The sequence below is a fragment of the Pollachius pollachius genome (genome assembly GCF_949987615.1).
Source record: "Pollachius pollachius genome assembly, chromosome: 11".
Lineage (NCBI taxonomy): Eukaryota > Metazoa > Chordata > Actinopteri > Gadiformes > Gadidae > Pollachius > Pollachius pollachius.
In genome coordinates this window covers 10,529,685-10,545,391 of record NC_136944.1, presented here as the reverse complement: position 1 = coordinate 10,545,391, position 15,707 = coordinate 10,529,685, and the positions used below count along the sequence as shown (strand labels likewise).

The following is a 15,707-nucleotide window of genomic DNA, read 5'->3' as shown; positions in this document are numbered from 1 at the left end:
CGGGTAATTATCAAACTGTTAAGCACATTTTGACTTTTGATCTTATGTATGTATTCTATATTATTAGGACGATTTATATTGCTACACTACAAACTAATCTAACCTAATCTGGCGATATACCGGGATACGCATTTTTTTGCATTCGACTTTTGGAAATTAAGTTAGTATAAACTGAAACATGACCCGGTACTATACTTAAAAAACCTAATAAAAATATGACTATGTCGATTACAATACCATTACTCGATACAAAGACCTATAGATTTTTCCTAATCGTATGCGCTGTAGACATTTCATTTTTTATTTGATTGTGTTATTTCCTTTTTGTTCAAGGCAGCCATTAACATCTCAATAAAAAGTTCTCAACATTCCATCTATTGAATGCAGTTTAGACGTATCCCGTTGCTAAGCAACAGATACACACATCAGGTTGCGAATGAGACGTTGAACCCTGGCGAGAATAGCGAAAACATTTTTTCGCTAATTGTTAGTGTAAACAGCATATAGTGTGTACAGTAACAGATTTAATAGCAGATAGATTTTACAAGATATTAGCCCTAATCAAGTCAACACAAGGCGCAAAATGATCAGGCTTTACGGTAAAGTGGAGCAGAGTGTGATGGACGAGAAGATACTGCAGGAAGCAGTAGAAGAGCAGGGCCCAAAAGAAGAGGCAGGGCAGATCTCCAAGGAAGAGGGCATATCATTCAATGCGGTCCTCCAACTTCGCCTGGAATACAAAAGTAAGTAAATGTAAATCAAATAATGAATAAAGGCTATAGTAAGTGTCCATTTGGGTTGAGGTTACAGTATTTTTTTTTTTTACAGACATCCTTAAGATTGAGCATTTATGGGAGTTCACATCCCTTACTAAACTGCAACTGAATAACAACCTCATACAGAAGATTGAGGGACTAGCCAATCTTACAAATATAAAATGGCTTGGTAAGATATAAACATCTAAGTATTTGTAATTTAATTTATATAATTCTAAACCAAAAAAATAGATATAAGCAATGCCTATATGTTGAATAACTGTAGACATATACATGTTCCCAATGGCTCTGCCAGATCTGTCATTCAACAACATAGAGAAGATAGAAGGTCTGGAGACCTTAACGAAACTCGAAGATCTGACTTTTTACAACAACAGGATTTCCTGCATCGAGAACATGGACACACTCAACAACCTCACCTTCTTCGCCATTGGAAACAACTGCCTGGGCCAGTTAGACAACGTAAAGAACATAATCTGACATGTGATGAGTGCATGTTTATAGACCTTCTCGAGATTATGGGATTAAATAATCAAACATGGCCTAGGTTGATTATAAATATATATATTTATTCCCTAGGTAATCTATCTGAGACGGTTTAAGAACCTGCATACCCTCAACCTTGCTGGAAACCCTCTTGCTCAAGAAGCGAACTACAAACTCTTCATCGCTGCTTACCTTTCAGATTTAGCGTATCTGGATTACAGGTTACTCAATGGAGAAACTGTAAGTAGTAAATGTTGTTGTGCATTGTCATACACTGTGGTTAGGTAAATATACCGAAATCCCCAAAACAGCAAATCGGCTGTTTGATTCAGGAGTTTACATATAATGGGCCATATTCACTAGTGGCCTTATAAACTAACAGGGAATTGAATGTAGAAACACACAAAAAGGCTGTACACAGTGAAAATAATTTGAAATCAGTCCTGAATTGACTGCACCTCTGTTGGATTTAGATTCCCCTATGTCTTTTCTCTTTACAGAAGAAGCAAGCTTTTGCAAAATACCAATATGCCATCGAAGAGATACGACACAACGAGTTGCAGACACTCAAGGCCACAGAAGCTGAACAGAAACGGCAAGAAGAATTACAACAACACAAGGTCATGTAATCTATATGCAAATATGATCTATTGTCTAGCCCTACCTTCTCCATTGAAACTTTAATGATGGCCTGTCTTGCCCTGGGTTTTCAGGATGCCTTTGTGGAGTACCTTAATGGATCCCAACTGTTTGACAGCATGGTCGCCCAAGACCCAGAAGCACAGAAACTTAACCAGCTGCCTGGAGTGGCAGACCTAGTAGAGACATATCTTTTATTCATTAACTTGATTGAAATGTATGCCACTTAAAAGTTGTTGGCGACTATGTCGGATAATATAAATATGTATTTATGTTTAAATTGTTTTTCACTTAACATTTAATTTGGTTTAACATTCATTTATTGAATCAAATTATAGCAGTGTATTTCTTATTTAATAATTTCTACTTGTTTCATCTAATTTGTTTAGATTTGAAATATTGAACGTATTTGACCCGCCTGACATCCAGCATGCTGTAGCTTAGTTTGCTCCTTGACTTACATTCTCCTTACGTTCAAGCCCCAGCTGGTGGGTCTGTGCATACAAATGTTCGAAAGCGGCTTCGCTGAGCAGAAGCTGAGAGAGGCGGAGGTCAAGGCTTTCTTGGAAGTTCTTCAAGAGGCTGTGAGGGAAAAGCAGCAGAGATCAGCACAACTGGTCTCAGATTTTGAGAAGCACCGGAAGAAGGTTGGCCATCAATCCAGATGCACTTGAAGATTCATTATAGTCCTTTGCATTTGTTTAAATCACAAATTAAGGGCAGACCATGCGTAAAGGCCACATGGTCTGAAAATTGAGGCATTATCTCTTGCTTTAAATAGTTACACCCAGGTTGATCACTTTTTTTGCTAAATCTGATCTAGATCATAAGTCCCAGTAGGTCGCCATCTCTTTAAAAAAAATGTTTAAAGGACATTGTAAAAGTTTATACCTTTTATACCAACCCACCTCTATCTAGAGGATATTAGAGTTGAAGCAGGTTGAGGATGCGGCCAAGCAGGAAGCTCAAGTGAACCAGTACATGGCGGACATCAAGACACTCTGTGACAGCTGTCTGCTTCTGGAGCTGCAGCTAGTGGACCAGATGGAGGTTGGTTCGTTTTTTTGTATGGGAAGGACAGTGGAGCTCCAATAGTTCAGAAAGTAGCACTGAGTGGATAAAAGGCAATGCAAATATATTAATCAACATTTTATGTGTTTTTTTATGTGAGGTACGAAGGAATATATTGAGGTGTTTGAGAAAGCTATGGAGAATGGGTTGAATATGAGCTTTATCTAAAAAAATCTCAACATATTATTATTATTATCTTATTTTTTATAAAAGTAGGCTGTACTACTTAAGACCAATAACAAAACAGGCTTATCAAAGATTATGATATTTTACATTTAATATTATTTGTTATTTGCCATTTCTGTTGCAGGAGATTATTAAAGACTTCGAGAGAAACATCACAGACATGATTGGCAGCTTCATTGAAACAGTTCAAGGACTATATCTTTTTCATACTATAGGCCACAGTAATCTTTATTATGCACCAGCACCACTGGTGAACCGAGCCGATCTTCTGAGTTAGAGCTCAAAGTCAGATTGGCTGGTTTCTTTGATCAATAAACACATTCGCCCAGTGTCGGGATCTGGAGAACCACCTTCACGAGGAGATCAAAGACATCGCCATGGCAACCTTGGAGAAGGTCGCCAAGAACGAGGTGGAGGACGACCTGCCTGACGATGTTAGAGCGGTCAGTGTTTTACATTGTGCTAATGGTCAGTTCCTGACAATGTAGAAATCAGACAACATATTCATTTATTCATCTAAAGATTCATTTCTGAAGTCTGAATCAAATCTTGGTGAGCCAGCGTTTCACTTTCTTTTGCTTCATATTTGTTTTGACCATTAATTTTGCTGAAGGCGGGATATGTAAGTGCATAATTGGCAAAACTAAAAAGACAAAAAAAAACAGTAGTAGGCCTAATCTGTAAAGAAGCGTCCGTAAACACTGTGAACTATGGCCACTCAAGAAAAGCACGTATCATATCACCTTTTGAAACTTTCATCCACTCACGCAAATGTTTGGAATGGTCAGTAGTTTATCACAGAGGAGTGATGTTGTCGTCGCAGTAGTGGTGACCACAACACTGTAAATAGTGTTTTGTATCATAACCAGTAGTAGGCCTACTACTTCCTCCCAGCAAGACACCACCTATTTGTGTCCCCTGCAGTTATTTGTAGACAAAGAAACCATCATGAATGCAGTAGGCGCGTCTCATGACTCCCACATGTTGAGGATTGACAATCGAGAGGACAAGCTGGTGACACGCATCAACGCCTGGATTATGAACCTTATTAAAAAGGTACTATTAGATCATAATTTTCTTAAATAATTGAATGAGTTCAGTTCAATAGGAATGAATGATAATTTGCTTCTGTTCTTTGTGCGTGACTTGAAGATCCAGGATGAAGAAGTATGGCGGAATCGCAAGTGCATTTCAGAGATCCAGTATTTCATACAACATCTGAGAAATCAGCTGGAGGAGGTGCTGCACCACGAGTAGCAAGGCGATCAGGATGGAGGGAGGGCTCTAACACTGTGTTTGACCACTCTAGTTAGTAAACATTGCATTGCTAGTATATATTTCAATAAATGATGTCTTCTGCATTTTGCATATTTCTTAATAAAATATAATACAAATACATTTGAAAATAAAGCTTTGGTTTAGTTAACGTTTTTAAAAAGGATCAATATAACGAAAGCACTGATGTGACTCACTGGAAACTATCCAATGAGGATCTTGCTCGTACATGGGATAAGGCTAACCAGCCAATGAAAATGAGTGAAGCTATATTCTGAAATGCGACGTCTCATTTTTAGCACCCAGCCCCATGGAAAGCTAAATCGAGTTCAAACCAGGTTTCAGACTTGGACATTTCATATCTTATTAACCCCACTGGCTGTCAGTCATTGGCATTTCCAGTGTGGGGTTGATCTCTCGGTAGGTTCATGACTGTTGCAGTGGGTGACACTCATACATTAGCGTTCACAATGCCTGTCCGAGCTGAATGCTGCAAGAGAACAGCTTCGGCCTGTTCAACACCGGACTATCTTACACCCCCTGCCCCGATAAACACTTCCCAACCAGGCATTGGCACTACACTGCTTTACAGCGGCTCACAGTTTCGGGGATATCAGAAGAGCAAAGGAAACTCGTACGACGTGGAGGTCATTTTGCAGGTAACCTCCATTCCTTCAAGTTGTTTCATAAGTCCGTTTTGGTGTGTTGCCTTGGAGTGTTACACATATTTCAGCTATTTTTCGAGTTCTGTTTACTAGCTAGCCAACGTTAGCTTATTTGGCTATTTGTGACTGTCATTCAACGTTGACACTATGACCATATTTAGTGACAAGCCACGTTAATACCAACCAATGGTTTGGAAATATTTTGATTGGAACAATGCCATCATACACAGTTGTAATTCTAAGTTCGATTTGTTTATTATACAAAAAACGAAAATTGGCAATTTCTAATTTTACTGTCTAAAAAACAATCCTGGCATGGTTAATGATATAGCAGCTTTATACTGCCTCACCGCCACCATACTAGAATCTTAACACTTGCATGTTTACAATATTTACCATATTGTATGGAACAAATTGTATTTTAATCTATGGGCCCAACCATTTGTCTTTTGATTTTGGACAGCATGTGACCGTAGAAGACTCCTACTTGTGTGGTTACCTGAAGATCAAAGGCCTGACTGAGGTACGCAGCTGAAACTGGTCCAGAATTTGAGGTTTTTATATCTGAATGTGCAAGTGGGATACAATGCCGTTTGTAAGCGTTGAGCGTGTAGTTCAGGTCAGCCTTGGAACCGGTTTAATATGTAACACCTTCGGCACCTGGTGGGGCTTGTAGTGCTTTGCTGTAATTATGAGTGACAGCCTATGGTATTCAGTATGCATGTGTATGCTCTCACATAAATCTTGCACTTTTTTTGTTGTATAGGCATGGTTGACTGCACTAATTTAATCTCTTTCCAAAGCGTCTGCTAAATTAATGTACATATATTTTGCTTTTTTTAAATACATATTAACAACGTTAATATAATATTAACCTTAATCTTGTTTCTATATTTAAACTCACTCAGTCGCAGCTTTCATGCCAATCTAGTTACGATGCAAATCTAGCTACTAATAATCAATCTCTACTCTTGATCATCCCGTTCCAGGAGTATCCAACCCTGACAACGTTCTTTGCTGGTGAAATCATCAGCAGAAAGAGGCCTTTTTTAACAAGAAAGTGGGACGCAGATGAGGATGTGGACCGAAAGCACTGGGTATGGACTCCTGGATTGGAGTTGTGATCTATTCTGGACCAGCGCATCTGCAAGTCTCCAATTCTTACTGGTTTTATTGTGGTCTCTTCTTTTTGTTACCAGGGAAAGTTTCAGTCCTTTTACAAATATGCCAAATGTTTTAACTCGGATGACTTCGACTACGAGGCACTGAGCAACAGCGACTACGTCTTCATGAGGTGGAAGGTTGGTTAGCATAAACGACAAAAGTGAAACATGGACATTTCTCACTTCTACTGTGTTATTCATCGGATCTAACCTATGATCTTGACAACCAGGAGCAGTTTCTGGTCCCGGACCACACCATCAAAGACATCAGCGGTGCGTCCTTTGCTGGCTTCTACTACATCTGCTTCCAGAAGTCCACTGCCACCATCGAGGGCTACTACTACCACAGAAGCTCTGAATGGTAATTACCTTGTGTATCGGACAAAACAACCAGCCGCTGAAGGCTTCCGAGGCCAAAACCAAGGCAGGCAGGAAGGAAAATGGAAGGATTCTAAATGGCACTCACTGAAAGAGACTGGAAGAGCGATTCTGGGGGGGTCTTGGCATGCAACTAAGGTTCTCCCACAAGTACTGGAAAAAGATCTGGCTGAATTGTTATAGGGTGTATGTGAATCTTTTTATCAGAACTTTGTATGGTATTTCCATATCCCAATATGTAAATTCTTGTATTTTTTTCTTTATTTATTTTACAGGTACCAGTCTCTAAACCTCAACCACGTCTGGGAACACAGTGTGCCCATTTATGAGTTCCGGTGACAGTGGAACGCCGTGTGCATAACTAACTCAGAGAGCAAACATTGGACTCAGCCTACCGTGGACTTAAGGGATGTGGATGGTGCTAGTGGTAACCTCCATTGGGCAAGCACCCCGGGGCCAAGAGTGAAGGTTGAACTGGTTTCCCTCTTAAAGAATGGGATACATGCAGGGGCAAAGAAGGTGGCCATGATACTGTTGGGCTGGAGGAGGCAGGGAAACAAAAAGAGATTAATCATTGTAACAAATTGAACAGATCTTTCATCTGAGGGCATTTTGCCTTTTTTAATTTGTTCCTTTTTTAAACTTATTTAAGAAGTTGTTTTTTTACTTTAAATGTCTTTTCTGTCTCTTGTCTCTTGCTGAACCCCTTGTTATCCCTTCACAGTCTTTAATCCTCATGGAGATGCCAAACTTTTTGAAAAGTCTGCCTTTTAATGAGACCATGCTGCTTGGATGGATCATATACCGAGGCCAATGTTGTTATATTTTAAAACGTTCATTTCATTTCATGGAAGGAAATATATAATATGCTGGCAAAAAGAAAATTTAATCAGAACATATGATTGCTAGCCAACACACCTGTAGTGCTAGACTACATCTCAAGGATGACGTGTTGTCATGCTATCTGTTAGAAAACTCCTGATCCAAATGTGAGATGGGGGGGCTAATTCGCTGTGATTTTGATCATGTCCTTAGATAGTCAATTGGTTAACAAAACACTAACAGGACTGGGAATCTCTAGTTGTTTGATTTTTAACCAAGCATTTCTATGCTGCTGCTGCTGCTATTGTTGCTGTTGCTTTTGTAAGCCCCTATTACCTGCCCTCGTATCAGAAAGATACTGCTGGTCAGACACTCTTCACAACTCTCTATGCAAGCAGAGTGGGATCCTAAGGGTCGTATTCACCTAGCGGGCATTTTGTTTCCATCCTGGTTCTGAACGCTAGTTGAATGGGGGGAAACAGAATGTGGAGCTCTGCATTCAGTTCCCCCCAACCAGCTAGTATTCAGAACCAAGATGGCCGCTGGGTAAAATAAGGCCTGTAGGGCAGGCCAATGAATAAAAGTTAGGTTTAATTTTATATTCAGGGGACATTTTAAAAAGGCAAATTACATTGCAAATTATCTCGCGCCAGGTAGTCAATTAAAAGATTGAGAAAACGTGTTTATATGAGATCATTAATTTTAATTGGTTTGTGTGTGACACAAAGCTACTATGATATAATATATAATTTAAAAAATCGGAAGTTTAGTCCTTTTCATTTTGAGACGTCATGTCATAGCTTGACATGACTAGAGATTTGTTTACAAAAGTATTGGACTTAGACGACGTGGGAAACCTCAGCTCACACTTAAAATACAAAGTGTGTGTGTGTGTGTGTTTGTGTGTGTGTGTGTGGATGGACACCTCGGAATGGGGGGAGGTTTATTTTGTATTTGTAATGGGGCAGGCTCCATCCTTTCTGTGACAAATGCTGAGCTAATGTGACGGATACAGATAAATTCTGACAACTGCCTAATAACAATAAAGAACTAACAGCACAACAGATGAGAGTTTGCATCAGAGCCACAGATATCAACTCCTATTCTCTTGTGTAACTGCATTTCTGACTACCCAGATTCAGAGGTCACTTGGATGTGTAAAATTGCAGGAAAATGAATGGGTGGGGAAAGTGAACTATGACACTTGGGGAAAAAAAGTAAAACCTGATGCCTTGTTTGTGTAAAAGTATTGTGTTAAGCACCGGTGTCTAATAACCTTTTTGAAATACCGTTTATCTTTCCTTCTAAGAGGCTAATATTATTTGCAGGTGTTAATAGTTTGTGTTACTTTTTATTTGACTTTTGAGGGGAACATGCAGGAATGATGCAATATTGTCTTTCGGATTACTTTCAAAGTGTATTCAAAAGTACAGTTGCCTACCTCGCTGGCCAATCTTTGTAGCTTATACCAGTATGAACCACAGCTAGCTGGATTTGTCATCAGCTTGGTCAGTAGGCTTGATGGTATAGGATTAAAGAAAATGCAATGCACAGAGAATGACAAATGAGTAAAGGACTGATTTAAAGTTGATATTTGATATATAGAAATTTAACATATGCGATGTGTAAAAGATATCTTAAGATTATTTGTTGTTGATGGGTGATTAAACAAATATTGAAACGTTTTTCATACATTATGTCAGTCGATTTCATTTGTTATTTGGAAGCACAGGCGCGAATCACAATCTATATTCTTTCCATGGTGCTCTTACATGCATCTAATGTGCAAGCCGGTATCACGCGATTTCATTTCATGCTCACGAAAATGTATCTAAAGAGCGTCCAACCCTTTTATTAACAGCAGTGGTTCCGTAAGTAAATTTCCTATTTCTTTTCTTCATTGACTTTTCGTAAAGTCGTTATAAAAAGAATAAATAAAGAGTTTTAAGCCTGGAACCAAGCCAATTATACGTCAGGCTATTCGTGACCATAAAACATTTTATTGACTAAATGATTTTTGGGGAACGAGTGAAGGAACTACTCATCCCATAAACCATTGCAAACTTTTCAATGGTTATCGTGCGATCCAGAGGTGCGTTCAGAATCGGCGAACGTTTGCAGCGAGCGCATTGACTTTAAACAATACAACGTTCTAAACGTTTGTTTTAAACTGTAAACAAACAAATGGCGACAAGAAAGGCCATTGTATTAGCTGCAGCCAGATAATTGACGAGTTTACAGAAGAAGGTCTAAGGCAGGGGTCTCAAACTCAGTTACCTGGGGGCCGCTGGAGGTAGAGTCTGGGTCAGGCTGGGCCGCATCAAGTATTCAACAAAAAAAAAGAAGCACAACTGACCCAATCTAAGTTAATGATCGGGCTATAATTTGATCACGTTGGCTATGTAAGCGCTGATAACAGGGGTCATTTCATAGCGGTTGGTGGAAACCGGGACATTTTAGCATCCTTTGGCTTTTGTCGGGACTCAGGACACGCAACTCAAAATTGGGACTATCCCGTCAAAACCGGGACATTTGGTCCCCTTATCACAAGTGACAAAAAAGCGTGGCAAGCCATTCAGCAAAAATGTGTGTTTGACAACAACGTGCGGGCCGCACTAACACTTAACTTTGATGTCAAGTAGGGGGCCATAATATTTAATCCCGCGGGCCTCAATTGGCCCCCGGCCCGCGAGTTTGAGACTCCTGATTTAAAAGCATCATTGTAATGCCTTCGGACGATGGCATCGGCGAGAGAAACCAGGAAAGGTCACACAGCATTGGCAACGTGACGCAGCCATTTGTGACGGAGACCTACCCCTGCGTTGCGTCGTATGAGACCAAAGACACGAAGAACATGCCCTTTAAAGTTGCCGTAGATGAAAAAGTTGACGTGCTCATCAAAGATATTTCAGGTGAGGGAGAAAAGGTGGCACAAAAATGTTTTTTCGATCTGAGATACTATAAACCAAAATACCCAACCAAACACGCGTAGAAGTGTTATGCCTAAAGGATCCGGGTAATCGAATCGGCCACCGTGTGTGTTCAGGATGGTGGTTGGTGGAAAGCGAAGATAAGCGTTTGGCCTGGATCCGAGCACTGTACCTGGATAAGTTAGAGGACGGAGAAGACGACAACGATGACACGACAGACAGCCCTACTGGGATAGATGCTTTGCTAAGGCGACTTGCATAGCTTTCACCAAACCAAAGTGGATTGCTTATGCATACGTATTAGTTCCGTCTTAACAGTGTCATGAACACTGGTGCACTGTACACTGCCGTTCAGAACTACAAGGCCGCCAATAAAGACAAGGTGTAAAATGGAAGGATTCTAAATGGCACTAACAGAAACCAGACGAGAAGGGCGATTTTGGGTGGTCTTGGTATTCAACTAAGATTGGCCCACAATTATTGGAAAAATATCAGAAATGTTGTGGTGTATGTTTATCTTTATTGGACATTTGTATCCGATGTCAATAACCCGATATGTAAATCCTTGTATTTTTTTTTTAACCAGGTAACAGTCTCTAAACCTCAACCATGTCCAGGAACAGTGTTCCCGTTCATTAGTTCCGGTGACAGCGGAACGCCGTGTGCGTAATTAACTCATAGAGCAAACATTGGACTTGGCCCCCCGTCACTCGGACTAAAGGGATGTGGATGGTGCTAGTGGTAACCTCCATCGGGCAAGCTCCCCCTGCCAAGAGTGAAGGTTGAACTGGTTTCCTCATAAAGAATGGGATACATGCAGGGGCAAAGAAGGTGGCCATGGTACTGTTGTGCTGGAGGAGGCAGGGAAACAAAAAAAGATGAATCATGGTTACAATAGAACAGTTCACATATCTTTCATCTGAGAGTATTTTGCCTTTCTTAATTTGTTCCTTTTATATATCACCATCATCTATATCACCACCATCACCATCTATATTCTTTCCGTAGTGCTCTTTATTACGTGCATCCAATGTGTAACCGAAACATCGGACCCCACCACTAGATGGCAGTATACACGCACCCATAGTTGACCGACGCATCTCGGATGCCGAGTTGGAGCTCCAAGGGTTAATCGAAGAGAGCTACACGCTTACTCTTCATTTCTAGTAGCCATACCCTGTGGAAGGTTTTCAGATGGGTAAAAAAATATTGCAATGTCATCCTTTTGGCCCCCAATAGAGCCCTTCTAAAAACGAAAACCCAAGAGACATCATAGGCCTATACTTCATCTATCATCATATTATGTTTTGTAAATGACAAGAAGTGTTGTATGTTGGATGTTATATAGGATGTTATGGCTATACTTTTTCCGTCTCACCGATACTTAGACATGGTAGCTCTCCTAACCTGAAGTGAAGAAGACCTGTCATTCAACACAATGTCAACAGACACACGACTGATAAGACATGTCCGTAATGTGGCCTAACACATGCGTGCACACTCTCACGTCTTTACCCTTGAAAGACATTGGTAACAACCTAGTATGAGTAAGCCTAATAAACCGTTGAATGGGATATCAGCACCCGAAATTGGAGACGCATTTGACTGATACATCATATACAAATTAAACATATTTTCCGGAAAAATATCGGAGCAAGAAACCAAATTGGGAAACATTTGTTGGGCTAATTCTTGGGTATTTAACCTCGTTGATGCAATACAAAATGACAAATTTGAAGAAAGATCACATTTCACGATAGTTTCGATGTGTGGCTCTTAAGTTTCAACTTTTGTTTTGGGTAAAGTGAGGTGTGTTTCGATTGTAATTGAACGATTGTGTTGAGAGTTTAGTTGTAGTCTCTTTAATCACCTTGTACAAACGAACACGCACACACACGCACGCATCCACGCACGCACAGCCACACACACATACACGTGTGTTTTCTTTTCCAGGATGTCCCAATTTCCGACTGCCACACCTCCTGCACATCACATCACACGTTTAGACTATATAAACTCCAGTGCTCCGACTTCAGACAACCACCTGCTGCAAGCCGAGATGAACAGATCGGAGCATTAACACCTTAACTAAAGTAAAAAAAAAAAATGGACGAGCAACGATATCCCATCAGCGTGCGACTCATTGGAGTAATGCACAACGAGAATGGCAAAGTAAGGATTTCTGAGTCTCTGTAGCCTACAGATGATATTGATATATATTTTTATTATTATTTAAATTCACAGCATGTTAAATGTTGGCTACATTGTATTTTTTTATACAGACCTACATCACGTCGGTGCTTTGGTCAGACCAGAACGAAATTGTTGTTTACCGAAGCTTTCTGGATTTCAAGAAAATGCATGTAAGTAGGCCTAAAGACCTCCATTGTAGGCTACAGCAACAATTCATTGGTTGTCAGTCAAATATATTCTTAAATCTTTACGTCTCATGGTCACCATTGCTCAACAGAAACAAATGAAGAAAGCGTTCCCGTCAAATGCGTTGAAGAAGTCCTCCAGAATCATCCCTAAATTTAAAGGTCGATACCAGACAGCCAATGCTCGTCGTATTTTTTGGTTCCTTTTTGCATTAATTTGGAAATGCGTGAACATTTGCTGCGATACCTCATAAATTAATTGTCTCCCCCCCCCCCCCCATTCCCCCTGCCCTGGTGCCACCAAGCAGACCACCATAAAGGGGCTGGCGGTCAGAAAAAGGGCACCAGCAGATCAGTCCTCCGCCTCAAGTCCCTTGAAAAGTACTGCGAAGAACTTCTGAGTTGCGACCCGCGGGTAACCCAATCCGTGGACCTCATAAAGTTCTTCCACCCCACCGCCCAGGACCTTGAGCCGGAGCACGCTAGTAACAGGTAAGCAATAGTCAACCGTTATTTTGAGTTACGGATTTTCATCTCGCTAATGGATTAGTCTTTTACAACATTACAAACTATGTTTCGTAAGGCGAATATTTGGTATTCGTGCGTTTCACTGCATCTAATGTATCAATGGCTTTCATTTAAAAGCATTATGGTCATGCCTTCGGAGGACGGCATCGGCGAGAGAAACCAGGACAGGGAACACAGCGTGGGCAACGTGACGCAGCCGTTCGTCACGGAGACCTACCGCTGCGTTGCGTCGTATGAGACCAAAGACACGAAGAACAAGCCCTTTAAAGTAGCCGTTGATGAAAAAGTGGACGTGCTCATCAAAGATAAAGCAGGTGAGAGAGAAACGGTGCACACAAAAATGTTTCGTGAGCTGAGGTACTATATGACTCAACTATACCATATCACTCAAGCACCAAACCAAGCACATGTAGAGGAATAAGACCTATAGGATCCTGATAATTTAATCAGCCACCGTGTGTGTTCAGGATGGTGGTTGGTTGAAAACGAAGATAAGCGTTTGGCCTGGTTCCCCGCACCGTATCTGGATAAGTTAGAGGACGGAGAAGACGACGAGGATGACACGACAGACAGCCCTACTGGGATAGGTGCGTTGCTATGGCAATTCCCATTGCTTACACACAACAAAGTGGATTGCTTATGCATACGTTTTAGTTCTGCCTTAACAGCGTCATGAATGAGATATCGACTCTCCATGCCCACCCCCAGGTGCACTGTACACTTCAGTTAAGAACTACAAGGCCGCCAATAGAGACGAGGTGTCTGTGAACATTGGATCTGTGGTGGAGGTTCTTCAGAAGTCTGACAACGGCTGGTGGCTCGTCAGGTGGGCACAGTTCCTCAACACATGGGGGGGTTATTCGTATTTGGTTATTTATATGTTTATTGGTGATTATTATTTGAACGCTGTACTTGTGAATATGAACTATCTCCCCTTCTCCTGAACAGATCCGGTGGCAAGGTGGGCTACGTCCCCACCCTCTACCTGCAACCCTACAACAACCCCCGCGTCCGTATGGCCGCCCTCCAGCAGGACCTGCGCGGCTCCCACGTCAACCTGTCCCAGCTCCAAGCCCCCAGCCTGGACGGCTACACCCTCAGCAAACGTAGCCACTCCCAGGGCGACATCTTACCAATGCCCCAGCTGCAAGCCCCCAGGCCGGGAGGCGAAAACCCCCAAGAACGCAGCCACTCCCAGGGCGACATCCTCCAGCTCCCCTCCACGGCCATCAGGCAGCGCCTCGGAGACGAGCGCCGTTCCAACTCTATGGAGATCCAAGACGCCCCGGGTCGCGGGGCCGCTCCCTCCCTGCCAACCAAGCCCTACACGAGGAGCGGCTCCTACGACCCCTCCTCCCCCACCGCGGCTCCCTTGCCCGTGATAAGGGTGGATTCAGAGGAGGACGACCAGCGCTACAGGAGCCACACACTGGAGAGCCAGGAGAGCCTGGGCAGCCTGGCGAGCGACAGCAGTGACTTCAGCTTCAGCGACAGATCCTCCAACGGGAGCCCCACCCTCAACCTGGGCCAAAGTCTGAACGAGCAGCAGCTGAGGCAGAGCCGGACGCCGCAGCCCGCCACCATGTCGTCCAACCGCCTCAGCCCCAACACTGGCAAGATGACTCCCAGCGTGTCCGACCCCAACCTCTTCAAGGGGCCTACCACACCCAAGGTGCCTCCCAGGCCCCGCGCCGAAGAGATCCTGACCCGCTGCACCACCGTCACCCGCAAGAACGCCTCAAAGGACAGGCCGGCCCCGACCTTGTCTGACGTCCAGAGCTACTGAGAACACCGAATCCACATTTTTGATGTTCTACCGATGAAAACACTTCTCTCCCCTGGAGCATCCAACAGGTGGTGCCAGGACGGCCAGCCCGCCGTTCGGACTTGGTTGGCAGGTGTCAACGCTGGGGTGGGTTGCACCACCCTCGGGCTGGGTGGGGTTGCACCACCCTCGGGCTGGGTGGCTTGGATAGAGCACCAGTTGCCAGGAAGGGCTTGGCGTTAATGCCGTAATCACACAATGACCAAAGTGTGTTGATTTTTGTATCAAGGGGATCCTGTTGTGTCTTTTGGAAACGTAACTGTATTCTATACCGTTGAACTGTAAACTGCTTTATATGCATGTATTGTATATACTTTAATCTTCGGAAATCACACCATTCAATTGCATCTACAATTGATGAAGGAACCTTTTTGTACTGTGGATGTTTGAAATGCACATAATAAATCAATGAACCCTGAAAGCCATACTCTATTAATACTTGAAAAACCTTTCCATCTATATGTACCTCTAAAAAGCGATGTATACATATACAAAAAGATTGAAAACTCTTTAAAGGTACCAAGGCATCCAGTATTGCTAGAACCTTATCTTGATAATCGCACCATATTGTTCTTTGTTGTGGTT

At 42.2% G+C, this 15,707-nt stretch overlaps 3 protein-coding genes across 3 annotated transcripts; all 3 read left to right on the top strand.

Annotated features, from left to right (window-relative positions):
- Window positions 1–583: 583 nt before the first annotated feature.
- drc3 (dynein regulatory complex subunit 3) lies at window positions 584–4,415 on the top strand (the record flags this gene model as incomplete). Its single annotated transcript, XM_079747101.1, has 12 exons — window positions 584–743; window positions 829–945; window positions 1,072–1,238; window positions 1,356–1,502; window positions 1,763–1,882; window positions 1,976–2,080; window positions 2,366–2,548; window positions 2,820–2,951; window positions 3,283–3,408; window positions 3,488–3,601; window positions 4,083–4,214; window positions 4,311–4,415. The coding sequence occupies 12 exons, from the start codon at window positions 584–586 to the stop codon at window positions 4,413–4,415; spliced, it is 1,608 nt and encodes a 535-aa protein (XP_079603227.1).
- A 341-nt stretch (window positions 4,416–4,756) lies between these two features.
- gid4 (GID complex subunit 4 homolog) lies at window positions 4,757–8,804 on the top strand. The gene is made up of 6 exons (XM_079745766.1): window positions 4,757–5,092; window positions 5,562–5,621; window positions 6,088–6,195; window positions 6,298–6,399; window positions 6,492–6,622; window positions 6,915–8,804. Exons 1-6 carry the CDS (start codon window positions 4,862–4,864, stop codon window positions 6,976–6,978), a joined length of 696 nt encoding a protein of 231 aa, XP_079601892.1. The 5' UTR covers window positions 4,757–4,861; the 3' UTR covers window positions 6,979–8,804.
- Window positions 8,805–12,405: 3,601 nt separating this feature from the next.
- Window positions 12,406–15,562, top strand: noxo1a (NADPH oxidase organizer 1a). The gene is made up of 8 exons (XM_079746649.1): window positions 12,406–12,563; window positions 12,674–12,754; window positions 12,862–12,931; window positions 13,078–13,261; window positions 13,415–13,611; window positions 13,765–13,884; window positions 14,006–14,123; window positions 14,246–15,562. Exons 1-8 carry the CDS (start codon window positions 12,498–12,500, stop codon window positions 15,081–15,083), a joined length of 1,674 nt encoding a protein of 557 aa, XP_079602775.1. The 5' UTR covers window positions 12,406–12,497; the 3' UTR covers window positions 15,084–15,562.
- The last annotated feature ends 145 nt before the right edge of the window (window positions 15,563–15,707 follow it).